A 27,443-nucleotide genomic window follows, 5' to 3' on the forward strand; every position below is an offset into this window, starting at 1 on the left:
GGTCGCGTTCGTGATTGAAGATGATTCGTTCTGAGCATTTCCAAATTTTTAAGGTGTTTTTTGAATCAGTGAATTATTTCTTTTGGAATTCGCACGAGTTAAACACGAAGGAGCCAATGACGTCGCCAAGTTTTGTCGCCTCTAATGATTAACAACAGAATAAACGCATTGATATTCATTATTTTTGAAAAACAGCAATACATATATTATTTATAAAACATATTTTAAACTAATCGGAAAAAACACAACGCCTCTTTGTTTTTTCAAGTGATGGACATACGTAAATCGGAAAGACCGACGGTCCGGTTGCCGAATTCAGTGAAACGTGATCGCAATGATAAAAGAAAAAAAAAAAAGAGAGAAAGGAAAAAAAACGGTTCGATGATAAAGCGAGAGCGACATCGAAAAGAGCCGTGCTTCGTATTATTCGGTGGTGTTTAATTGAGATTTAATTGACCCCTCCATTATTCATCGCGATTGTCAATGCGCAGCTAATACGGTCTATACGTGTGTCTCTTCTCTCTCTCTCTCTCTCTCTCTCTCTCTCTCTCTCTCTCTCTCTCTCTCTCTCTCTCTGTCTATCTATCTATCTCTGCGTGCGCCTGTATGTTATTTGTGTACGTGAGCAGTGTTGTTTCACTTTCGTTATCTCACATCCTTGTTACGAAATATAGTTTATATTTTTTTTCTGTCTTGTTTTGTGGTATTATCTTTTTTTTTCTCTTTCTCACATTCCTGACTATCCTTATCTTGCGATGCGTTCGTGATTCAAAGTTTTTATCGTGTGCTCGTAGCTGGTCGTGCATTTACAAAATGTCTGTCCCTTATTGTTTTATACTCACGAAACAATGAATCTTTGTGGTACTTGTGCTACAACGAAACGATGATAAAAACTTGAACGACGTTCGCATCATAATATCCTTATTGGTTTGTATTATTTTATTGTATTTTTTATTTTTTAACTCGTTGTTCTCATAACGAAAAAAGAAAAAAAAATTGCGAAAACCTCGAAAGTTCTTTATCTCTAAACGTGAACGATGTAGCGTTGAAGATACTAATAAAAAAAGAAGGTGTTTCGATTTTTATTACTCCAACTTGAGCATTTGTCTGGGAATTCAGCCGTCAGAATGCAACTTCATTTATTGATATTGCATTTACTTTACTTACTCGATTTTAGACCGTCGCGATGTGAAGTCTCTTTAGCCAACGATAATACTATGAAATTGCATTCAACTAACACAAAACGGTTATTTTCTGCACTTTTATTTTCAGTTTCTAAAATTTTCCAAAACTGACACCTCATAGTTTTTCTTTTCTTTTTCAATTATTTCGAATGCAGAGTTAAAGCTCATAAACCCTCATTTATAAAATTTATTATTTACACTTATGCAAAATTTGTCCTTGAGAGTACTTCATCGTATATACAATAGGTTTACCGAGAAGTCTGACAGTCAAGTCAGTAGAAACGACCTTCGGTGGTTAGACTTCAAGTCCTTATCTATCGACTCTAGTACCGTACAAATACAAACAGTGAAAATTGGAATATACATATATTCATATCTTTATTATATCAATATCTATACCTTATTGCGAGCATAAGTCAACATAGAATGATATATTCATGGCATGATTTTTGAAAATCTACAGAAATGCTACTTCGGAAATGGATAAGAAAAAAGAAAATATTAAAGATCTGTTATGTCCGTCTATGATTTCATTTACAAAATTCTATAAAAATTTTGAATTTTTGTCAATCCTCTATTTCATTAGAACTTTCAAGTCCAAAAAGAAGGAGATCCAACTATCTTTCGACGATTCTTTGAACGGCGTAAGAGGCCTTTGACCTATAATCAGGAAACGCGTCGAACAATACGGGGCAGCTGTCACTGTCCCCGAGTCTGTCGTTGCTGTGACCCCTTATCAACATCTGCCTCGTAAAGCGGATTGTTTGATGTATATACTTATGTATATACGATTATATGTTTATTTTATATTATATAAAGGTTCAGTGAAGCCAAGCACATATTCACGGACGCATATAATCTATGACAGTTTCGAATTTAGAATTCTTTGCTTATCGTTAACTTACTTTTTCAATATTTGTTCTCCCATGAAAAACATTCATAAGTCATTTGACTTTTATATAAAAAAAAAAAAAAATGATCCTGTTGGTGTTGAAAAAGAATATCATCTTGTAATAAGTTACTTAAATCATAATAAATTTACTTCAAAATCGTATTTCATTCAGGAAAAAAAAGATATTTCAAATTTCTAACGCTAATTCGATCTTAGATTTGTGATTAGAGATTTTAAAGGAAAAAATAAGATGGAAAGGGAGGTAGGGATTTGACGAAGGGTCGATCGACTGGAATTAAACTTTCTGTTTCCGTTAAGCGCGATCTTAGCTTCTGTGCTCCGCATAACATTCCGGTTCTTAATTAATTTTCTCAAACCCAATTTGCCGGGAGGATAAAGTCAGATCTCGGAAACCGTCGTTTCTGTTACCGTATAGAGACTAAAGTTTTTCCGAGTCTGAAGAAGCGGAAAGCAAGCTTTTCGCTCATGACGAGATAACTCATGGATATTTCGCTTAATGTAATCAGGAGTATCTTGGTGTTAGTCATCGCGACGACGAATTCAGTTCCGTGTCCCGACGGATCAGCGAAGTTCTCTTTTCAAACACATTCTCCATCTTCCTTTCGAACTTTCATCACAACCATATCTCGCTTCTAGCAATGTTTTAATTCGAATCTACAAACGTCGTAAGTGAATAAACGTCGTAACGAAATAAATGTAAAGAGACAATGACATAAATCGTATGACAATGAAAAGTATACGTACATATTTTGATAGATATATCCATGTCATATATAATGTATTTTAAAATTCTAACAAAAGATAAAGTAACAAATAAAATCTAGTAGATCGAAAAAAGAAAAAAAACTTATCGACGAAGATAATATTACGATGGTTTCATTGACGATCTTAAATATTTTTATCATTTTTCAAAAACGTTGATAATGATTTCGATATTTCTCTATCAAATGCTATCGGTTTATTATGAGAGAAATAGGCATGCCAACGTGAGTATCTCACCCTCATTCGTGAGCGATAAAAGCGAGAAAAAGCTGGCGACAGCAATTTTTCCAACTACCACCTCGACTGCCACGTGCGTTCTCTCTCTCTCTCTCTCTCACTCTCTCTTTTCTCATAGCATATTTCAGAAGAGGAGAGGAGAAAGCAGAGAAAAAAATGCTACTCACTTTTCCAGTGAACCTTGATTGTCATTGTAGAGACTTAATCGTTTGGGTCGTTAGCAAAGTTCGCGTGTACACTCAGTCGCGTAGTGCGCTCTGATTACGCAGCGATTCTCATCGGAATTTCAGGGACAACGAGTGCGAGTAGATAGGATACGATACATAGACGTGAGGGGAAAGAGAGAGAGAGAGAAAGAGAGAGAGAGAGAGAGAGAGAAAGAGAGAGAAAAATCGGACCTGGAAAATTAACCTGACAAATCCTTTTCCTTCGTCATATTATAAAACTCAGATATCAAAATGAAAAAATCCTTTCGAGTTTCGAATTAAACGTAAAGCGTGTAAAAAAGTTCGTTTAAAAATAATTAATTAAATTAATGTGAATTATTTGGAACGAACATAGATACAAGTGTGTTAATATTTTAAATGATGTTGATTAAACATCTCTTATTGAGTTTAATTAGTACAACGTATCTACCGAATTATGAATCATTTCTTTTAACACCCTTTTGTAAGTAGACAAAGATGGGAAAGATCTGGGCTGTCGTCCAAACGAGCACATTCGAGAATGTCTTTTCCAAGAGGCCTTTCTCACTAACATCCAAGCTCGTTATATGCCAGAAGTATCGCGTAATATCTTGGCAAAGTGTCGAGGGTGAATTGCGAATCTACACTCCCAAACGGCCACCGTTGTACGTTAGAGAATCCTCTGAGAAGTTTTCGACGGCCCCGTCGTGACGCGTCTTATCCTCCTTCACATCGTTCTCGTCGTCGTTCTCGTCGTCGTTCTCGTCGTCGTCTAGAAACGCACGAAGAACTTTACCCGTCACGATCGTCGAGCATAATCTCATGGGACGGCCTTGCGATTTCGAAGGTATCGCGCAAATTTGCGAAAATTTCGAGTCTGCGAGAATTGTGTCAAAACAGCACGTTCAAACTTAGACTTTCAAATGTTCCTTCCTACGTTGATGTAACAGTGTTCATCGGAAAAAAAAGAGAGACACATAGTGAGAGAGAGAGAGAGAGAGAGAGAGAGGGAGGGAGGGAGGGAGAGAGAGAGGAGATCCAAGTGTTTTCTTTCATTTTTTTTAACTGCACGGTTGGGCAAAATGTTCGATGTTTGCTCGGTATCTCTAAAAATAAAAATATTGTTTTGTACCGAGCGAACTATAAATGTACGTTAAGTATAGATCCAGAAAAAAGTTTTCTCTGCTAAATATAATATCGATTTTATGATCATTTCATAAAAAAAAAAGAGAAAAAAGAAAAAAAAAGAAAAAAGAAAAAAAAAGAATAAAGGAGAATAGGACAATTTGGCTCTTTTAATTCGTCGGTTTCTAGTTAAAATTAGATAGTTTGGCAGAATTCTGCGTTTTTCTTTTTCTTTCTTTTCTTTCCTTTTTTTTTTCTTCTTGTTTCTTTTTTTTTTTTTTTTTTTTTTTTTAATCGGCAAAGATTCGACATACAGTTATGAGCCGGATAATAAATTTTTGGCGGGTCATGGTGTAGGGAGAAAAAAGAAACGAAGATTCACAGAGGAGTCGTGGTGGTACTTTAAAGAACGATTCTATGGTTGCCGTGAAAATGAATATGGGGTAATAAAAGAGGGTAAAGGGCGCGGCCTTCCCTTGTTTTTGAAAGATTCGGGAGTAACGTGGTATACTTTTATGACCCTTGTCAAGAAGCAACTTCTTCGTCGAAAAAGAGAAAGAGAAAGAGAAAAAGTGAGAGAGAGAGAGAGAGAGAGAGAGAGAGAGAGAAGAACGCGTACTCCTAAACTCACTGAAACAAATGTAGTCGAATGCCTGCCTATTTGCATACTCATTGTACCGTAAGTGCTTCACCCTAACGGCGTGCGGTCGCGCGCTCATAACAGGATACGTTTCGATGACGTAGACGAAAGTGGAACGAAAATCGGGAACAAGTGGATTGTCGCGAATATTTCTGAAATCGTTAGCTATCTTCCTGCCTTTGTAATAGTAGGATTATTTTAGTTTCGCCACTACCGATCGAGTTGAATTAAATTTTTTTCCCCATTTTAAGATATCTCATATTTTTTTCTCCATTAAGCGTATCACACCTTCCCCCCCCCCTCCCCACCTCACCCTCACCGCCTTTCACCGAATCTTTGTTCGTTTGTTCCTTTGGTAAAGTTCTTTTTCGATTAGCAAATTTACGGCGATTAATTGACACGTAGAAAGAAATGTGGATAGATAAAAGATTCGAAAGTAGGAGTATGCTAAGTCACTTCTATCATTTCAAATCATTATAAAAAATATTTCAGCATTTTGCTTGTTAGACTTTTGAAAAAAAAAAAAAAAAAGAAAAAAAGAGAGAAATACGAGTTTAATGTTTGCCACTTCTTGTTTACGCAAACTTATTTAATTCGTCCTCGATGAACGATTTATCGTATGACAAACGAGAAGATATTTTTATGATCCCCTCTTAATACGTTTCCGCGTTGGAGTTTATCGTAATTTAACGAGAAGGTAATTCCCAGTAGACTTTTCTTGCATCATCGGATAAAACCTACACCGCAAAATATATATCTGCGGTGAAGATAAGTCTACGGTGAATTTTTATTATTTCGTTCGAGCATCTTCTTTTACATGGCGATAAGGCGAGAGAAAAATTATGTTACAACGCAAAAAAAAAAAAAAAAAAAAAAAAAAGAGAAAAGAAAAAAAAGAGAAAAAACAAAAGAAAAAACAAAAATAAATACAAACATTTCAGTCGATATACAATATAAGAGAGAAAAAGATCAGAAGCGAGAAAAATTTTGAAAAAAAAATTTAATGAATTCGCCGACGTCAAAAGTAGTACTTATATTGTAAGAAGATAGAAGGGGGTAAAACGTAAAGGAAGGTTCCCGAACAAAAACGTGGTAGGCGCGTCGCAAATGGCAAACTTGAAAATGGGGAACTCGTTGCAATTAATAATATCGGTAATTGGTGTACGCACGGCGCGTGATGCTGAACTTCAAAGGTCATTGCCTGGCAGCGAGTTTAATTAACGCAATCGAATGAAAATATTCGTGCTCGTGCGAGGGTGTGCGCAAAATATGCACGCGAACAAAAGTACGTGTGTATATTACGGCCGATAATCTGCGTACGTACGCGTCTACGAGTGTCTGCGTATGAGAGTGTGCTCGTTTACGGTACGCGAGGAGAGGAACGCGATCGCGGCTAGTCGCCAACTCATTATGCAAAAGTTCGTTGCATTCCCGCAATTTCAATATTCGTTCAATCCCCGAAAGGTTCGAAGCGTTAAATCGTGGCATTGACCCAGATGCACTTTTCGTATGTGAATGTATAACTCGCGATCTCGTTGTTTAAATTCACGTTTGATTCTTAAACGAATGAGAGAAAGAGATAGATAGATAGATAGATAGATAGATAGATAGATAGATAGAGATAGAGATAGAGATAGAGATAGAGATAGAGATAGAGATAGAGAGAGAGAGAGAGAGAGAGGGGGAGATAAAAATATAGGTACATATACATCTATATAAGATATCGATAATCATTTTCCTTTTTCGTCATTCCCGCATTTCATCAAACTTGCATAACACTCTCGAAGCGATTGAAATAGAAAAGGAAATAATAAAAGTCGCCTACTCTCTTAATCAATTCGTCAATAATATCTCTTTTCCTGTTAGCGAGACTCGTTACAAAACACGCGAAGCTCTCCTGTTATATGTATACTTCCTTTTTTCCATCCTTTAGCCTCTCATTACGACGCGATACAACCCCACCTTCGTTTGTTCTGTCCCTTACATAAGCGGTCAGGATCGTTCGATTTCGATGGGAAGCAAATCCGTCTTTTTCTCTTCGTCGGCATTTATTATCGGAGAAGGACGAACGCGAAACTAACGTCGTCCCGGAAGTCAACGATGCTTTCTGTCAGCGACTGCGAATCGCGATTACTAACGATACCTCTTTTCCTCCATTGCCCCTCTTTCTCTCTCTCTCTCTCTCTCTCTCCCTCTCTTTCTCTCTCCTTCTGCCCCATCGCAATTCTCTTTCTCTCTCTCTCTCTCTCTCTCTCTCTCTCATCTCTATCTATCTCTTACCCTACAATTGTCTCCTCGAGGATGGCAGTGGATGCTCGCACGGTAATTGCGAATCGAGGTAGAGTCGTTAATGCGTCATAGCGTGCGCGTGCGATCTCCAACTCGCTGACGTCTGACGATAAAGCGCAGTCACTACTAAGGCGTGGGAACGAGATGAGGTATGCGCGCGGACATTTTTAACCTTCTTTTTCTAACTTATAAGTATTAAGGATTTCAAGAAAATTTTTAAGGATATTTCGATTGGTATAGAATAGAAAAAAAATTTCTCTTATCGATTATAAATAATATTTTTCATTCTAAAATGTAAAGAATTTTAATTGGGTGTTAATATCAGGAAAAAGCATTTATCGGGTTATCGACGCGTCACTAATCGTAAAAGGAACGCGGAACAACGAAGATCAGCAATGATGCGTAAGGGACGCGCTTAACTGTAGAATTTCTAACGGTCATGCTTCGGTAAAAAGGCACACGCTGAGTGTTACGAGAGCATAGACGAAGATAGGTGCGAATTCATGCGTGTCCCTCACATCGATAGGTATAATGCTTCTCGTGCGTTGCGAGAGTCTTCGAACGTGGTGCGTTAACAACGACGTCGCATAAGCCTTGCGTATCGAAGCAAGCCAATGAGCCATAGAAAGAGAGAGAGAGAGAGAGAGAGAGAGAGAGAGAGAGAGAGAGAGAGAGAGAGAGAGAAAACTGAAGAAGAAAATGAGAATGATACAAGAAACAAGAGAAATGTACATACATACATACATACATATATATACACTTGCATGTAAATATATTGTACAAAGAGGAAAAAAAAAAAGATAGAAAAACAGAGTGAAAAAGAAATGATAAGATAACAAAATAAAAAGAGAGGAAATGGACGAAACATTTTTAACACGCAAAGATGCATCGTAAACAGTGCACATGGACTATATTACCCTATTTATTGGAAGTAAAAGGTTGAGAAAAGGATGAAAGGACATGTGACCTATCATCGACGTCATCAACGTCGTCGTTGACTCGAATGGAAGGAACCAGTCATCTCGTTCCCACAGAGAAATGTATACTAATTAAGGCACGCATTGTCAGGAACACTGTGCGAAGAAGACATGCTAATTACATCTCGAAGATGTCTTTTTTTTTAAGCCGCGTCCCTTCTTTTCGTCAGGGCAGCCCGTTCCACCTTTCCTCTTCTTTTCTCCTTCCTCAACGCTCGCCTCCACAGACTTCGAGGTGAATGAAGCGCGAATCTCGCGCCCGCTTTCTTCTCTTCGCATGAAAGGGAGTCTTTTTCTCTTTCCACGTCTATCTCTTTCTCTCTCCCTTTCGTACGCACGACACACGTCAGTTCTCTCGCTGGTGTCTCACACGTGTGTATCTTATGCGAATCGACGTCGACTCGTTGCGCATACTCTCAGACCTTCCACGCTACATTCTCGGCATTGTGCGCGTCACACACGTGATGCTACGACGTTTCACTCCGTCGCTTTATTCAATCCTTTATACCTGCGAGTGACTTTAATAGTCCTTCTATTACGTCGCCAACTTTTTTACCCCCACCCCTTTTTCTTCTTCCTTTTTTTTTCCTTCTTCTTTTCCCTTGAAAAGGGCGCGGAGTTGTTTCGCATTAACATCACGCTTATCTGCTTAATAAAGAGCCTCCACTTTTATTTCATTCGAATTGATCGTAAGCGTACGCGAGTACGCTTAGAATCGCGGTCTCGACACGTTAAACGAAAAGTCGTCATCAAGAAATCGTATTAGATAGATAGAAAAGAGTTTGTTATACCTATAATGAGCCATTACTACGTCCTATTTATCGGCGAACTTTAATCATTTATGTTTAGAAAGGAACATGCATATCGTCGATTCGGCGAAATCGTACAGTGATTCAATGCTCTCATGAAAAAGGTCGTAATTGATATCGCAACATTATCCGTATCTTATCTCGGCTTGATCGCGCTTCGTTAGCATGCACAACGATATTACGAATAATCGAACGTATAGCCATGGGTTAGGTCACTTCGAAAGAATTAGAATTCTAATAGATATTAACAGGGGGCCCGTTCACCAATGCGAAATTTGTGTTATAGATTGACGAATGACGCCGTAACCGTGGGCTGGTTGGTGCTCGGATATCAGAACACGGAAGGTAAGTCGAGAAAAATTCTAACTTTCGAGATTTTAACGCGATGATAATAATTGCATTTCTATGATTATGCGATTAATACGATCGATTCGATCGATCAAAAGGTACGCACTTATTTTAATTTCTCTGATAAAATTTATAAGTATGAATTTCTTTCAAATATATATCAAATGGATAATTTAAAAAATATCTTTACATAAGAAAACTTAGGAAGGAAGAAACGAGAGAAAGAAGTAGTTCACTGATATCTACTTCTTTTTTTTACCATCTATTCTGCATGCACGTACATACACGTATAAAACGTACTAACAAGTAAGAGAAAACACATAAGACGGCAAGCATGATCAAAAGATCAGGTCAAGTTGCATATCTATACCTTTACGCTTCGTTAGGCGTTCCTTTGAGGCGAATACATTTCCTACGTGCGTCCGCAAAAAAAAAAAAGAGATAAGAAGAGTGCGAGAAAGGGTGTGGGAAAAGAGTCGACGATCTCATAGACAAAAAACTAAGTGACCGCGTAACATCGCACTTTGATTCCATCCCTCTTCTTTCGTCTTCTTTTTAAAACTTTTGTACGCCGTCCTCCCTATAGGATTGCTCGGGCAAAGAGCCGAGGTCTTTCGACTCGGCTATACCGTGTAGAGTAAGAGGAGTTGGAATGTGGATGAGACGTAGGAGGACGAATAGAAGGAGGAAGGGGTGAATGCTTAGAATTTAAAATGCATTTCATATCGTTACGTAGCACCGACTTGCTCGTCGTTCTTCTTCTCTCTCTCTCTCTCTCTCTCTCTCTCTCTCTCTCTCTACCATTTCGAAGACTCTCGTTTCTCTTGGCCTCTCCGCTCGAACAGACGGCATATATATCTTTATGAACGCATCTGGAGTAGACAAGTGCATTAAAACCTCGGGCGTTAGTTCAAGCTTGAAGAGGGAGGAGGAGGGTTGGGTTGTAGGAGGGTAGATGGAGGGCTCAGGAGGACACACAAAGGAATGCAAAGTAAGAACCACCGGGATCCCTTCCTCTCTTTCTCTTTCTCTACTCTCTCTTCTCAACGTCGCTCTCTTCGTCCCTCTACACCCAGTCGTCTCCATCCGAGCTGGTATCACCGTCGCCTCTTCCTCCAACTCCATCCATCTCCACCTCCTCCGCAGAACGCGCCGGCTCCTCTTCCTTTACCGTATCGCTTCTCCCGTGGCGGAGGTTACAACGCATTATCATACAAGGCAGCCCTTTCCTCCCCTTCCCTTAATTGTTTTCCGCTGAGCTGCGTCGCGAGCGAGTTCTACCACCACCACTACCATCACCACTACCAACGATGCCGCTACTACCACCATCGTCTTCTCCTTCTTTTTTCCCAACCCTCTTCTAACCTCTTCTTCTTCATCTTCTTCTTCTTCTGTTCCATCGTGATCACCTGCTGAGAGAACGAAACGACGCGGTAAGTGTATATTTTTTTTCTTTTTTTTCCCTTTACGAGCAAACGTTACTCCTCCTCGTCTTCTTTCCCCTTCTCCTCGAACAAGAGGCGAGGCAACGAGCGTGGGTGGTCACTCTCGGAGGGTGCCGAATTTCGCTCTTTCAACACCAATCGACGGTCCCGTAATAGTCGACATCAAAGGATCGCGAAGCTTTGTGCATCGATAATGGTGAGACTTTTCTCTCGAGCCGGTGCGAGAGTCGCCTACTCTCTCTCTCTCTCTCTCTCTCTCTCTCTCTCTCTCTCTCTCTCTCTCGAGGACGTCCTTCCGTATTCCTTTCGGTATTTCGACTACAGACTTACTCCTTTTCTTATTTAATTTATTCTCCGCAAGTTTTCGCGCCTTTTGCTGATCGCACCAGCACACTCTCTCCTGATTATTCCTTCCTTTGGGTGGTTGAGGGTTCTTCAACATTACGAATATCTCTCTCTCTCTCTCTCTCTTTCTCCCTCTCTCTACCGCGCGCACGCTCCAGATCTTTCTCACCCCCTCTTTCTCTCGCCTCGTAATAACGATCGCACTTTATCTTGACACGAAACACTCTTGATATCTTTTATACTCTTTCGTTTTCTTTCTCACCGCGATGGGAAGCTCCCGAGTATCGCTGATAAGGAAATCGATCGAGAGCCAATGATAATGGCGATAAGGTTCCAAAGAGCAAACCTTATCGCCTGTGAAATTACTGAACGCAAACGCGACGTTCCGCGCAACTAATGTTCGTTCCTTCAAGTTCCATATCGACATATGTTTAAGATGGTGCCAGTTCAAGCGTGATTAACCCCATCAGAAACGGTGTAACATTTCTCAAACTCTCGTTAAGGCACTTCGATTAGACTGGATTTGTGTCCGCCCTATTTTCGGACAATTTCAATAGCCCAATTTACAAAACCTCTTCTTCGTCGAAACGTGAGAAGTTCGGGTAATTATTCTGTTAATTGGCTAATTTTTGATTTTTATCAACGTTAATTTATTTGGAGTAAAATGCTGTAGGTAAATTAATAAATGGCAAAAAAAAATTGAAAAAAAAAAAAAACAATCGGAAAGCAATTTTGTCATTTGGTAATGAGCGAGAGAAAAAAAAAATCATTTTCATTTGTTAGTTCCCAAGGGTCATCCGGATCTCATTCAAAAAGACGAACAAACTGTAAGTATATATTTTTTTCATTTCGTCGTTCAACGATCCTTCCGTTTTGTATATCGTACCGAGATATCGTACAGCCGTCGCGACGCTAATTAATTTTCCCCAACACTTTGCAAGTCCTTAATCGATGTCAGTCAATTAGTAACGTTGAATATATTATTAGCTGTGGTCTGAGCTGACGTATAATTCGTCATGATTTTTCTAAATGTTCTTAAATCTAATAGCTAAACAATTGTTCTTAGATCTTGTTCTTTTTATTCGATCGTGATAGAAACGTTTACTCTTATATAGAGATTATATCGTTTAACTATATAAGAAAAATAACGTTAGAAAAGTATCAAGTACTTGATTAGTTTTAAAAGATCTCATAAGTCATTTATTTTACAAACTATATAAAGATAATAATATAATATGCATATGTAATATTGATTTTTCATCAATTGTCCCTAATTAATTAATTCAATCGTATATCTTCGTAGAAAAGGAACAAATAATTTTGATCGAACTTATAAGCGGGTGCGCCGCTTATGTCACGATTTCGAAAAGAGAGATACGTAAGTCTCGCGCGAAAAGAGACGCATAAGTGCGCGAACGCGTGACCAGCTTTTGTCGAATGCGAGACGAGGCGAATCGAGGCGAATAAAAGAGGAAAGAGAGAGAGAGAGAGAGAGAGAGAGAGATCGAATGGCCGGCGAGCAAGAGGAGAATGGCGAAGGACAATGGATCGCATCGGCACGTTCTTCCGGAACGATCCTTCTTTTTTTTCCACCTACGCTTACATTTTATGCTGCGTGCGCACATAAAGCATACATACATAGACATATTTTATAATGCTATGCTAGGTACCTCACCCATGAGATTAGTTAAGTAAATGGGGCTGGATGTTCGCTGACTGGGCCTCTCCTAACGTGATTGGGCCCCGACCGATTCACCGGTACGGCCAATCGTATACAAGGGAGTCACTCCGTCAGTGAAAAAAGAAAAACATAAAAAAGAAATAAAGGACTCGCTGAAGCTGAGCATCGGTACGTTGCGACACGATTCGCACGCGATCCATGCGATAAATCATACGACGGAAGTCTTTCGAAACGGGAAATGTCGTTCGGTCGACGTGCGATATTGTCTTTTTCTCGTTTTTCTTTTGTTTTTTCTTCCTTTTTATTTTTTCGTTTCTCTCTCTCCCTCTCTCTCTCTCTCTTTCCCCCTTTTTCTTTTTTTTTTCTTTTCGTCATTCAAAGGGTCGAAGGATTAAGGACAAAGTTCGTCGTAGAGTCGTTCAATATCGTTCATTTTCTTTTTCAGTATGAGGATGCAGGTAGAATTTGACAAATCGTCGGTCGCGTAGGTGGACGTAAGTGATTCCTATCGCTACGTTTTCTAAGAAAAAAAAGAAAGAAACGAAGATAAAAAGAGATATTAATCGTTAAAGTTGAGACTGCTTCGCGTGCAAATCGTTTCAATACTACGTTGTCCATTCGCGAGGTTGTTTACGTATAAAGTGCAGACCGTTTCCGTCGCGAATAGATTTCCACCGTCCTTGGTCGTTCTCCGCAAAAGGAAAATAAATACTGTACGGAGCAAATGAAATTGCCATGCGGCTTTGCACGCGATCCAACCGATAATTAACGCGAAGTAGGACTCACTTTCTCTCTATGTCTGCGATTGACGTTTGAAAATCGTATAGTGATAGTCATTTTCCTAATCGCGAAAAAACAACGATGTGTGGTAGTAGATAGGTAAGATAATTCGGCATGAAAGGATAAAAAGCTGCGTTTTACGACAAATGAAAATTAAACAAAAGAAATAGAAATAAACATATGAAAGAAATATGCAAATACTTTTTCGAGCGGATAATGAAACATGTTAAAAGTAACATATCGTTCTATAAAAACTTGAGTAGTGTTATAAAAATTTTATTATTATTTTGTTTTGAAAGAGCTTTCCTCGCGAATAACGCTGAAAAAATTCGCTTCGTATTATTATTATTGTTCTTCCTTAAAACTACAGAATATCATAAAAAGATTCAAATACCTCGTATGTATCTATCGTCTCTCTCTCTCTCTCTCTCTCTAGGAAGAGAAATACACAAGATTAATAGTACACATGCGTAAAGACACGTATGTACGTATATATGTGTACGTGAAATTACGTGACGTGCGTGTCTCATGAGTGCATGTTTGCTAGACTCGATCAGCCCCTCGACACGGGAGAGGAAGGAAAAGAAAGAGGAACAGAGACAGTCGTTGTATCAGCTCTTTTTGCAGATTCATTAAAAATTAACTTGATCATTATTAAGAATTTACTACATCTAATGAAAGTACCTGATCATTGTAAATGTATGAATTTCTTGCTTTCATAAAGATCGATCTTTTCGAACAATGAAAAAAGAAAACAAAAAGAAAAAAAAAATACATAAAAACAAAACTTTACTATCTTAGTCGTTTAATGATGTTCGAGGAGAAAAAAAAAGAGAGAGAGATAGTAGAGGCAGAGTGACGACTAAGAGATGAATGTGTTCCGACTTGACGATCTCTAAAAAAGAGAGTCCGAGCTCTGAGAAGAATAATATAGGCGCAGAGAATGTGACGGTTCTTATGAGATATCGACATTATCGTCCAGCGATATTTCCGGTTCCTGCCTAAGAAGCGTGCTCTCGAAGATAATTTCGTTATCGCACTGCACCGCAAGACCCCGTTTGTCCGTTCCATGCTCCATCTTTCCCTCCTTCTCTCTCTCTTTCTCTCTCTCTCTCTCTCTCTCTCTCTCTCTCTCTCTTTCTCGTGGAAAAGAGAGAAGAAGACGACGATGACGTCGACGTCGTCGACGATTGCTAAACGAGGGCTGAAGAGAAGGACGAAGGGAGAAGGAGGCAGGATAATTAAAGAGGGAGAGTAATCCTGAATCAGCGTCATCGAGCGAGCGAAACGTATCCTCCCCCTCCAACTTCCCTCTCTTTCTTTCTATCTCTCTCTCTCTCTCTCTCTCTCACTTTTCTCCTTCGTCACTGTCCCCTCCCCCTCCTTCTCCTCTTCTTTCTCCTCCTCCTTCTCCTCCATCTCCTCCTCCTCCTCTTTCTCCTCTTACTCCACTACCGTCGTCGACATCCTCCTCCTCGTTGAGCGAACCAAGCGGATGCACATTGTGCGTCGTTCTTGCGCGTCCTCTTGTCATCGTGCAAAGAAAATCTTGCCTCTCAACTGGGAGCGTCGACGCAGAAAACTCGGTGTTAGTTATTACCTCTCCGTCTTCTCTTTCTGGTTCTATCTCCTGTCGGATAATGAATAAACGTCGGTGAGACATTAGATTTCTTAAAGGACGACCTCGATATTTCCTTCGTGGAAATAATTATCAACCATTTTCTATTGGTAGTCATTCTGAAAGGAATTAATACGATTTTATTTTTAAAGCGATCTAAAAATAATTCGAAATGTTATAAATTTATGAATAAGATAATACGTTAATAAAACTTAAGAGAGATGTTAGGCTGATAAGAAAATACGCGAGAAATAAAAAGAGATTTGGCCGGAGGGTTGGGAGAAAGGGGAAAGGAAGAGGTGGGAAGAGGACAAAACTAAAAGAAAAAATGATCAAAAGTGTCGGGTTCTTGAGTAAGGAGAAATAAGAAGGAGAGACCGTGAAGGGGAGGAAGTGAAAAAGAAAGAATTTAAGCCGGAGGCGATCGGAGATGAGGAAGGAAGGAAGGAAGGAAAGAGTGCAACGGCTGCTGCAACGGCGGTTGCAAGCGAGCGGAGCATCGAGCGGTCGAAGCCATCGGGCTGGCTCGTCTCACGACTCGCGGTATAAAACAATATTGATTGGTCGTACAATGCGGGTGGAGATCGTGGGGTGGGTCGCTCCGCTGTTGGGTTAGCTGGAGGGAGGGTTTGAGGGGGTGAGAGAAAGGCGAGGAGGGTGGACCGCGATGCATTGTGCTCGCTGCGTCCGGTCAAACTTTTCATCGTCCCTCGTACCCTCTCCGTCGGCTGGTGCTGTGGCGGTCGGAGGGACGCCATCTCTCCTACTCTCCCTCCTTCCCTCTCTTCCTCGTCCTTGCCACCCTCCTTTCGTCTCTCTCCTTTTTCCTCCTTCTATTCGCCGATAATTATTGCAGTCCGTCTCTGTTACCGGCTTTTCCGATTCTTTCCAACGGCCATGTCAAGCTTAAAAGCCGCGAACTGCGAGCAACTTCCATGAACCTTCTGTTTTTCGCACAAAATGACGTTTCTCCGTTGATGCGTTCTGTGCGTTTCTGTCTTTCTCTTTCTCTTTCCCTTTTGCTCCTTCATCGATCGATGCATTCACAGAGATGCTCAAGAATTTCTTTGATAACTTGATGTGAAAGAAGTGTAAATAATTATGATAATTATTTACACTTCCTTTTAATTAATTCTACTTTTATCTATATTTCTTTATCAGTTATCCATCTTTTTCTATTTATCTATCTATCCATCTATCTATCTATCTGCCGATAGAAGCTTTCGTTTTCTGCCTCATTAGGTAAGTTTCTCTCTCTCTCTCTTTCTCTCTCTCTCTCTCTCTCTCTCTCTCTCTCTCTGCTCGATGCTTTCTCGCGTACCGAAGAGGAAAGCATTTATTAAACGACGTTGGCCGTCGATGCGATCGAGCTTGCCTAGACGAGAATCCTGGGTCTCTTCTACCTTCTCTCTCTCTCTCTCTTTCTCTCTCTCTCTCTCTCTCTCTCTATCTCATGAACATGCTATGATAGCGTCGATGCATCCCGATGCATCCGATGGACTATGTGTGTACTCCGAAGCGAGCAGAGAGAAAGAGGAAGAAGTCTAGAAGAGGAGGAGTAAGAGAAGCGAGACAGAGATGGAGAGAACTCACTTTGAAAAGCTACGATACAAGCTACTCTCTCGCAACGCGCGAGGCCAGGCATGTCTACCTACTACTTTTCAGGATCCCGGGAGCTGTAAGCTACGCTTTCCAGACTGAGAACGTCCGAAGTATCGTGTAGTTACGCGATAACTTTCCCGCCACCGACTCAACCCCGCCAAAACAGCGATACTTTTCCCGCGATACATACGTTCGACTCATGTTCCTGACTCACATTTCCACCTTCTAGTAAATACACACGCGAGCGTTCGAGCGAGCGAGCTCTTCACGACTTCCCGATTGCTTCTACCGTACTGAACCGAGAAAAGTCCCTCTGATTTAGCCCGTGCGAGAAACTGCAACTTGGCCCGAATCACGCCACGCCTGTTACCTGGGTCAGAGGAAATACCTTCTTTCTCTCTCCTTTTCTCTTTTGAGAGAAAGATAGAAAGAAAGAGAGAGAGAGAGAGAGAGAGAGAGAGAAATAGAGGAAGGGAGAGAAAAACAGACCGCCGATCGTCTAGCTACCTTTCGTCCTATTCGAAATGTATCTATAGTGTATCTCTTTTCAACAAAATCACGTGACATTTTAGAAAAATATTAGATAAGAAAAATGATTTTCATTAAGAGATAAGAATTTTTTTTCTTTGTTATCGCTAGAAAGAAAAAGTAAAATTTATCGTTAGAAAATTATTACTTATGTGTATGTAGCTGCGTAGATACATTTGTCGTCTTCGTTAAAAATTTCGATGACACTTAACGTGACTTGATTAAAATCGATATAACAGCCCTATACCATTCGAAGAGAAAGGATTACATTTCTCGAGGTCTTTTTCTTCGTATTCGATGGTTGGAATTTCGTGGGTACAAAGAACGAGGACGAAAGCGACGAGGATCGAAGTTTGTCCTTAGGTTCATCCCCAAATCGAAAGAGCGACGGAAGCGAGGGAAAGAAAGAGGGGCGGAGAGAAAGACGTGTTCGATTTGCTTCGGGATTGTTTCGCGAACGGTTTCGTCCGGATAAACTGGGAGTGGGAAAGAACGATAGGAAGAAGGGTGGACATTCTTGGAGGTTGGCGTAGAGCCTCGCCGTAATTTATTTCTTGTCGGATCCGTTCAATGTGGCCGGTGACCACAAGATGCCTGACGAGGGTTACGCTAGTCTTCAAGTATCATTTTACTCTTGCATTTCGCGAGAACAACTATTTCGGAATCAATTAAACTATCGGCTGGCGAACATAGCGAAAGATTGAATCGTTAATTAGCAACTATTCCATCTCCCTCTTTCTCTTCCTCTTGATCTGGCTACATCACGAATTTCATCTTGTCGTATCTCGACGTTCCTTTAACAAAAAAAAAAAAAAATAAAAAAAAGAAAAGAAAAAAATAATGTATTATTTTCTGGGACACTTTACATGAAAGCGATAATTTCTTGCGATATTAGAAATAGAAGCACAAAGGTCGATGGTAACCGAGAAGAGAGTTTAAATCGTAGAAATTTTCTCTATAGTTTCTATCTATCTATATATATATATATAAATATATATATATATATATATATATATATATATATATATCTTTCTCTCGTTTCTCGCTTTGACTCGACGTAAAATTGTGGAAGGTTAATCTCTCGCTGTCTGACGTATTTTCAATACGCGCATCACGAGGAAAGATCGTTGTCCTATGGCAATAAAGTGGAGATACCTACGTCCGGGAAAAAACAATAGTCGTGAAAGCGAAATACCTATCGTATGGAAACGCGTAACGAAAATTACGTGAAACATCGAAATACTTTAAATCCTCGTAATAACTCCGTTAATCCGGAATAGATCGATCTTCGATCCGTTTTTTCTAAACGATGTAAAATAAAGGAAAAGAAAAAAAAAACTCAATGTTCGAAAGATAATTCCCTTGTCCCAAATCAACGCGATAGAGGTACTTAAATAATATCTCGATATCGCCACTCCGTCGCTTTTTTCCCTTCGGACATGGCCCAATGTTGTTCACCTTTGAACGCGACTTTCACGTAAAAAAGGGTCCCTCTCGACGTTTCGCGCCTAGGATGTGCTGTCGACGGCGTCGTTCACGATTAAAAAAAAAAATAACAAACAAAAAGAAGTAGGGGAAACAGCGACTATGAGTTCACAAATTTTCCGAAAAGAGTGAGAGAGAGAGAGAGAGAGAGAGAGAGAGAGAGAGAGAGAGAAAGAGAGGAGGGAGGGAGACAGATATGGAAGGAAAAAAATAAACAAAAAATGGTCGACGAAAGAGAGTGAGAGGGGAGTGGAGAGCAGGGAAAAACAAAAATCGCTGGAGACTTGTGGAACGAGTGTGGTCCGTCAAACGAACTGCTTCATAAAAAATAATTGTGCCCTTGCCATTCGTACGCGCGCGAGCACGCGATGACAGAAACAAGAGAGCAGATTAAAACAAAAAATTCATCGGCGTATGTTTTCTAAGCTGCGGGCCTCCATCAAGCCCTTCGGAGGGTCATGAATAAAGGATGAGTGTCTTTCTTTCTTTCTCTTTCTCTCATATACTCTCTCTCTCTTTCTCTCCTCTTTCTCTCCTCTCTCTCTTTTGCGCGGGTGTGCGAGTGTATTACGACATAGAAACGCGATGGAAAACATGCTAGTGCGAGCGCTAGTGGAAGTTTCAAGCTCGATTTTATGCGACCAGTTAAACGAATAAATGTGCAAATTTGACGAGGCGTAGCTACCATTTGAGACACACGTACACGCGTACATACGTATAAACAGTCGCGTATATGAACATGTGTTAGATGCGCTTGCGAACACTACTTGGCCGCGAGGGATGCGCTATGTGCGCGAACCCGCAAACGCATACTTTTTACGCCTAAGTGAGAGAATCACCGCGATGGAGCATGGAACTGAATGTTTCTCTGTGCACAAGCCTGTGAATAAAAATAATTAACCATGAGAACATATATATGTATATATATATATTACACTCATGCGTATATGATTATACGCATTTATGTATGTTTATATGTATATATAAATATATATATATATACATATGTGTATTATATATATAAATGTTGAAGCGTCGATTGATTTATGAAAGTGTGCGAATCTCCGAGGCAAGAGCCATAATTTCACAAAAAGAAGAAAACAAAAATAATAAAAAAAAAAACGCGTATATCGGCGGGCTCGATTTTTGTTTTTACCTATCGGCCAACGGCGTACCTACACATTGATGTGCTCACCAGCGATTGAATTGCGCGCGTACACGGCCGTACTTTTACGCGTCTGTGGGGCATTGTATTTTTTTTTCTTGTTTTTTTTTTTATTCCCATTTTTTTTTTGTTTTCCATCTCTCTCCCTCTCTCGTTCGTTTTCTTTCTCAAACCGTTACCAATTCGATGGTCCATGATATCCGGTTGCAACGGATATTATGGATAATTAAGCACTGGATGTTGGCGTTTAATCAAGTGCATACGTTGTGTATGTATACGTATGATATATGTACTTTGTCGAAACAGCGAGATGCGTTCGTTTAAACGATATGGTCATTGTAGCCGCATCTACAAAAATATAGTCGCTTGTATCTTTGATAAGAATTTGTTTGGATGATGATAAAGATGATTGTTTTTCGCTGTTATATAGAATTATAACCAGGAACCGATTCATAGGATATATAACAAAGTTCCCTCTTTTTGATTTTATATACGTTTCTTAAACGAATAAACTTCAATTTGATTTATATCATTCGTTCGATCTCATACCTCATTATTATAATTCATCGACGAATGAATACACTCTTGAGCACTCAATTTTATAGAACGTTGAAAGCCACGAGGATCGAATTATTCCACTTGGATAATCTTTATCGTTGGATTTTTTAAGAAAAGGCTTGATTCTAAAGATATCGATGGCGAGTGAAAAAAAAAATACAATTCGATCTTCGCGATAACACAAAAACGAAAATGATTAATGCTGCAAATAAAAAAAAAAAAAAAAAATAGAATGTTGAATGATAAAGAAGGATTCCTATTAAGAAAAGCACAGAATTCGTGATCCGACAATAGAGGAAGCTAAGAGATTTGTCTCAAGGAAGAATAGAAGAGAGAAAGTACGACTAGAAAGATAGACTATGCACCCGAGAGTCGAAGAAAAGCACGAAAGAGAGAGAGATAGAGAAATAGAGAGAGATAGAGAGAGAAAGAGAGAAAGAGAGAATAAGAGAGAGAGAGAGAGAGAGAGAGAGAGAGAGAGAGAGAGAGAGAGTGACAAAGAGAGTGACAAAGAGTGAGCTTTTTCTGTACTCGAAAGTAAGTGGCTGCCGGAGCATCGTATGTGGCTCACAAGTCCACAGGTGTCCGTGGACAATAGCTTCTGTATCCCCCTTCTCAACACACTTACGTACAAGCTCTTCGTAATGCGTGCGCTCGCGCACGCCAACGCTCGTCTCCAGCATCTCTTCCACCTACTCTCCTTCTCCTCTTACGTATGTGTATATGTGTGTGTGTGTGTGTGTATGTGTGTACTTCGAAAAGGGTGGACGAGAAAAGTCTCTTAATTTCCGTGGCTGCGTGACAAAGGGAGGAAAAAACGAGCGCTCGAGAAAAGAAGCAAAGGTAGAAGAGAAGGACGATGTCTCACCCTCTCTTTCTCCCTCACTTTCTTTCTTGCTCTTGTATCTTCTATCGCGAGCTCACGGGAGGTAAACAGAAAGAAATAACCGACGACAAGCGGAGGGTGCAGAGCCTACCTCTTCGATACACACACTCACACGTATACATTTACAGATGTGTTCATGTATCGGATAACTATGATTCTCTCTCTCTCTCTCTCTCTCTCTCTCTCTCTCTCTTTCTCTTTCTCTCTTCGCGACTTAGCCCTCAAACGAATACACAATCTCCTTATACGACGACGATGATCATGTAAAGTTCTTCATGCTGTAATACGTTTCTTTTCCCAAAGATAGGGATAATCTCTTTTTTCTTTCTCTTCTTTTTTCTTTTCTTTTTTTTTTTTGTTTTCTTTTTCACTACAATGGCCGACGTTGAATATGTATTTAAGTAGAAATTGAAATTAATTATTAAAGAGATAATTTACAGAATATATCTATTTCTTTCGTCAGTTCGTCTTTCGATAAATCAATGAAGAAATATCTTTTACAAAAAGTAGAAAAAGATTATGAAAGAAATAACACGATTGTTAAGAGATCAATTCAAAAGTGATAAAAGAGGAGAAAGAGGGAAAAGGATGGTTTAAAAAAAAGAAAAAAAAAAAAAGAAAAAAGAAAACTAAGGAAACAATACCCAAAGAAATCTGGGCCACTCTATGTCGTTTCTTCTATTAAATAATCCATTATCCGTCGTAGTGAGTCCCATTATCTCTCTGGGCGCATCGATTTCGGCATCTGCCAAACGAATGACTGGCAAGCGAACACTCGTGATGTCGAGCTGCAGCTGAAAACTAGGAAGAGGTCAAAAAGAAGACGAAGAAACGTCTCGAATTACTTGAGCCTACCGCGAAACGTTGTTCGAACCGAACGCTCGTTATAATCCGTGGATTCCCAAGGAAAAAGGTTCATCATCTGCTTGTCTCCTTCTCGTTATGTATATCCGTTTACGAAAATTGTGAATAATAGTGGTTTGGGCTCGTTTCTTCAGGGCTCGTATTTTCATCGTTTTGCGGTCGAAAACAGAATCGGCGAGTCGATCTCTTTCCTCGAAAAGACCCTTTATCTCGAGAAACTTCTTTGTCGGTGTGCGATCATGCGTCGCGACTCTGCATATATTTTGAATCTCGTAAAGGATCGGCCGTATATGAGACGTATGTATGTATATATATATATATATGTACGTATGTATGTGTATGTATATGTATGTGTATATGTGTGTATGTGTGTGTGTGTATTTATGTACGTACAAACGCAGTCTCCCGTTTGTGAGATATGATCGAGAGCATCCTGCACTCGCCGGAAGAACAAGAGCGTCTCTCGTCTACTCCACCTCCTCCTCGATGTTGACGGATGTTGACGGATGTCGACATAACAGTCTCTTCCTACCTTCCTCCCCGTTAAATATTTATCCCGACAACGCGACAGTCCATTTAGGAGGAAGAAGTCAAACGCACAATGGTTTAGCCCACAAAAAGCAGACTCGTGGGCAAAAAGTCACGCGTCCCAGCAACGTGTTGCTCCCTCACATTAGCTTTTCAAAACGCAATCGAGATTCGACCGGGACAATGACACTTCCGGAAATACCAGCTGAAGATGCTGAAAGAACTCGACTAGTTCCTCCTTAATACATAGAAAAATGTTTTTTTATTCGAATAATATTTCAAAGATCAGAAGCATTCAATGAGAGTATTTTCAAGATTTATAACGAGATAAGAATTTTCGGGTCGAACGAGCGTACTGACGAGTCCGTGGCAACGCACTTGCATGCGCGGTCTAATAGCGGGCGAGTATCGTGCGAATGCGCATCGCCGAGCACGAGGGTTTTGTCTCCTGCTTCCGAGTAATTTCCTCGTAACGTCAATTTTCCTCGAGACTACTAACCCTTCGCGGCTCGTTCGAGCGCCCTCTGGGAAAACAAAGGTGTCACTTCTTCAAAGAGCTCTCGGCTCTACTCTCTCTCTCTCTCTCTCTCTCTTTTTCTCTTTCTCTCGCTCTCTCTCTCTCTCTCGTGCTCTCTCTCTCTCTCTCTCTCTCTTCAGGGACTCGTTCACCCGCGTCTTCTCGCCCGGAAAGATCTCAACGCGCTCTTCTTTCCCTCTCTCTCTCTCTCTCTCTCTCTTTCTCTCCTTCTCTCTCTCTCTCTCTCTCTCTCTCTCTCTTCCTTCTTATCTCCCTTAGTTTCGCAGAGCGAATCATCCATCCGTCTCCTTCTATAGACTTTATCCCAAGTATCCCAAGATTCTCGCCTCTTACCCTAGCAAATTTCCCCGGTCCCCATCCTCGTCTCCGGCCAAGAAAACACTTTATCTCTCTAGGGGTAACTTCAACAGGTTAGAGAGAAGACGTTGAAGAGTGAGAGGGTGAGAGTAGATCGTCTTGGAGTCATCCCTAAGGAAAACACCCTCCAACTGAACGTCCTTCGCTTTCTCAGGCCCTAAGAAAGAAAGTCTACCCATCCTTTTCTTCCTACTTCTCATACCACAATTTCTTTTCCTCTCGCAGCAACGAGAGTTTTCTTAGCCCCTTCATGGTCGAGAGAAACTTCCTTTAAAGATTTTCCAGACCAGAGCTTACCACCCAACAGGGTAACCTGTTGATGAAAAGAAGAAGTATGCCAAGCTGAAAGACGATAGGAAGGAAGAAAGGAAGGAGTGTTTTCTTATGATAACAACGGTAAAGACGTTTCTGATACTCATCCCTCTTTTCGTTAAACCCTTTTAAGGGAACAAGATATCAACTTGTTGCTGCTCAAGTGTTCTGTCCTTTGAATGAGTATTTGAACTTTCTATGATGTTTTCTATTCTTCCTCCTTCTTTTTTTATTTTCATAAATTGTCGACGACAACAATTTGTTCAATAACAAATAAAAAATACGCAAAAACATCAGTTACAAGCGATGATCTTTTGATTTCTTTTATATTTAAATCACAATTTTATATTAAATCACTTGTATCGTGTAATAATTTTGAATTTCATTAATAAGAAATTTAATTGAAGATATCTATCCTTATTCATAATAATCTTTCCTATCAAACAAACATAATTTGTAATATATCATCTATGCGATAAGTCCATACGTCATTTATTTTTCTTCGCGTTACAAACTTCCGTCACATCTTTGTCGATAATCAGACAAAACCATTAAATTTCCAGCAATTTCCAATTTGGAATATGTTATTCCGGTTATATTTCGAATTAATCTGACGAAATTATGTAATTAAAATCTGACGGATGTAAATCATGTTCAGTTGAATTTACAATGTAATCATTAAGTGGAATAAAGACTACCCTTTAACCTTTTGAAAAATATAAAAGATATCGATTGATAGAGCGAAATATTATATGATAGATTTGTTTAATAAATTCATCTATTTATTATTGATTCGTATATCGAGAGATATTCTGAAAATTCAGATATACTGAAGTTTTTATATGACACGTGTTATGAACACATTTGAGAATTTGATATTAAATATAAATAAATATCGAGTTTCTCTAATAATTTTGAAAATAATCATCTTATTATATTTTTCTTAATATGTCGAAGGTATAAGAACTCTTTGTGATTGAATTTAAAAAAAGGAATGGACAAATGGAAGGAGAAAAGAAGAACCAGGAAATGAACGTTCTACGATAAGGAAAATGGTCATTTCTTAATATTTCCTGCTAGAAATGTTCAGAGATATTCATTCGGAAAACACTTGTTGAACATCGAGCTAAGATTGTTCGAGCTAAGAAGCCACTTGTTGCTTCGTCCTTTCTCTAAGGAATTCACTGTCCCGTTACAGAATACTTAGATTTTCTATATATATTATACGTATGTATATCAAACGCATTAGTTATCTTCGTCTATTAATATTAAAATAAAAAGGATATTTAATTCTAAACGTCGAGAAATCCTTTTACTTTTGCATATTTTAAATATAACGTAATATCTATCTTTCTATTTATTTTCATATAAAAATATATAATTTATAGCGAGAAATGAAAAATGAAAATGAAAAAGTATACAACGTCTATAAAAAGTAACGAACGCGTTAAAATTTTATTCATTTAATTCCAATTATAAGTTCCTTCTGATTATCAGTGAATCGATAGACATTTCCAGACGACAATTCATTATCGTTGTCGAACGCGTGCAGAGAGAATACGTGTGTGCCATCCTTCCGTTCACCGTCCGAGAATATTCCATAACTACTCTCGCGATTAGATGCAGGGGGCGTCTCCTCTAGAGCTACGGGGCCACGTGTTCCTATCTCAATTTCAGCAGCCGTTGTAACTTTTACGTACACGATATAAGCCCCCCCGCGCGATCGAATATGCAGCGAGCCATCGAATAAACGACTTTAGACATGGAAATGCAGTTGCTAACCGTCACCGTAAAAATAGGACCGCATACGTTGAACTTTCGATCAGTGAATACTAATACCAAAGTGCGATCGTTATCTATAGGCCTGAACGGTTGAGAATATATAGCTGGCCTCACCGATTGTAGTTACCGTGAAATCATTCTCTCTGTGCCTTGAGCGTACACTTCCTAAAGCTCTTCCACATCGTTGTCGTTGAAAAAGTTTATCGCACTAAAGCCACTTTTCCTAAACGATTAGAATAGTAATTCTTCATGTGATGAATGTCATCGACATATATTCGTCTATACTATCTCTTTTGTTCTGAAATGACATATAAAAATACGATTTGATATATCACAACGATTTTCTAAAAAACTAAATCGTATATTTGAACATTTTTATAATAATACGCGTTATCGAATATAAAGAAGATAAAAAGAAAAACGTTAGTCATGCGCTCATAGCAGTCCATTTTAATGAATTTCCAGTGAGTTAACACGATGAATGGTGAAGCTTAAAGAAAAAAACAGCTCTAGCCCCAGGTTTTCTACGATGATTAGATTCTGGCACGTGTCTATTGTGTATCCGTCAATTCGCCGCCCTCTTCTTCTTCGCGCACATGCGCCTATCACGCCTATTTCTGCCTTGATCGTCGTTCTAAGATGATGCTTCTAATCGCGGTCCAACAAAATTATTATGCTCCAGTTGCAAACACATTTATTATTAATTTTTCAATTAAAATGATTCAAAGTGCGATCTGTATAAAAATGCATTACAATCAATCAGTTTTCAATCAGATCACGTAAACGATTCACTGTAGATTCATTTCTAATCGATATAACGTATGATAAAAGAAATAAAAGGTCTTATACGTTTGAATCAAACACGAAGCAAATATCTCGTTGTACTGGTAGTAAAGCTAATTCTATATCCAAGAGCCGGCACGAACGTACGATTAGAGGGGAACTCTTAATCGTCTAATCATCGTGGAACACTAACCAAGTACCCTTCGATCGTGTTCGACGTGGTTTGACGTTCCTATCGGAGAGGGAATATTTGATTGATGATGGAAAGTTAGGAAACGGTGGGGAGACTAGCCAAGAGAAGGAGGGAGAAATAGAGAACAAGGAGAGTAAAAGAACAAGAGAAAGAGAGAGAGAAAGAGAGATGGAAATAGAAAGATGAAATCTTGTCCGCAGGAAGATTTCCATTGAAGCAACGGGATTTGATTTTCAACCCCATCGTCCTTTCGATACCTCTACGAGGGTGTTCCTTCGACATTGACGTCGTCGTCGTCGTTGTCGTCGTCGTCGTCGTCGTCGTTGTCGTCGTCGTCATCGTCGTCGTCGATGTCGAGTAGAAACGATTGACTCGCGTTCCTCGTTATTGAGTTACGCAACGAGCACGAAAAGCAGTCGACCAAGTTCTTTGTCTACTGGTCGGCCATCTGTCACCCTGAGAAGGCGCGCGAACAAGCGAGCAAACTACGACATGGTAGAAGGGTGTGGGCGGTTACTGCAACG

At 39.6% G+C, this 27,443-nt stretch overlaps 1 protein-coding gene across 1 annotated transcript in view; it reads left to right on the plus strand.

Annotated features, from left to right (window-relative positions):
• The window catches only part of LOC118443234 (uncharacterized), a 103,351-nt gene that overhangs the window by 22,528 nt on the left and 53,380 nt on the right, over positions 1–27,443 (plus strand). Inside the window, exon 5 of the mRNA XM_035869878.2 lies at positions 9,408–9,466. Within this exon, the coding sequence (XP_035725771.2) occupies positions 9,408–9,466 (59 nt within the window). The remainder of the gene's footprint in view (positions 1–9,407; positions 9,467–27,443) is intronic.

This window comes from Vespa mandarinia, chromosome 9 (assembly GCF_050613455.1).
Source record: "Vespa mandarinia isolate Hongniang chromosome 9, ASM5061345v1, whole genome shotgun sequence".
Taxonomy (NCBI): domain Eukaryota; kingdom Metazoa; phylum Arthropoda; class Insecta; order Hymenoptera; family Vespidae; genus Vespa; species Vespa mandarinia.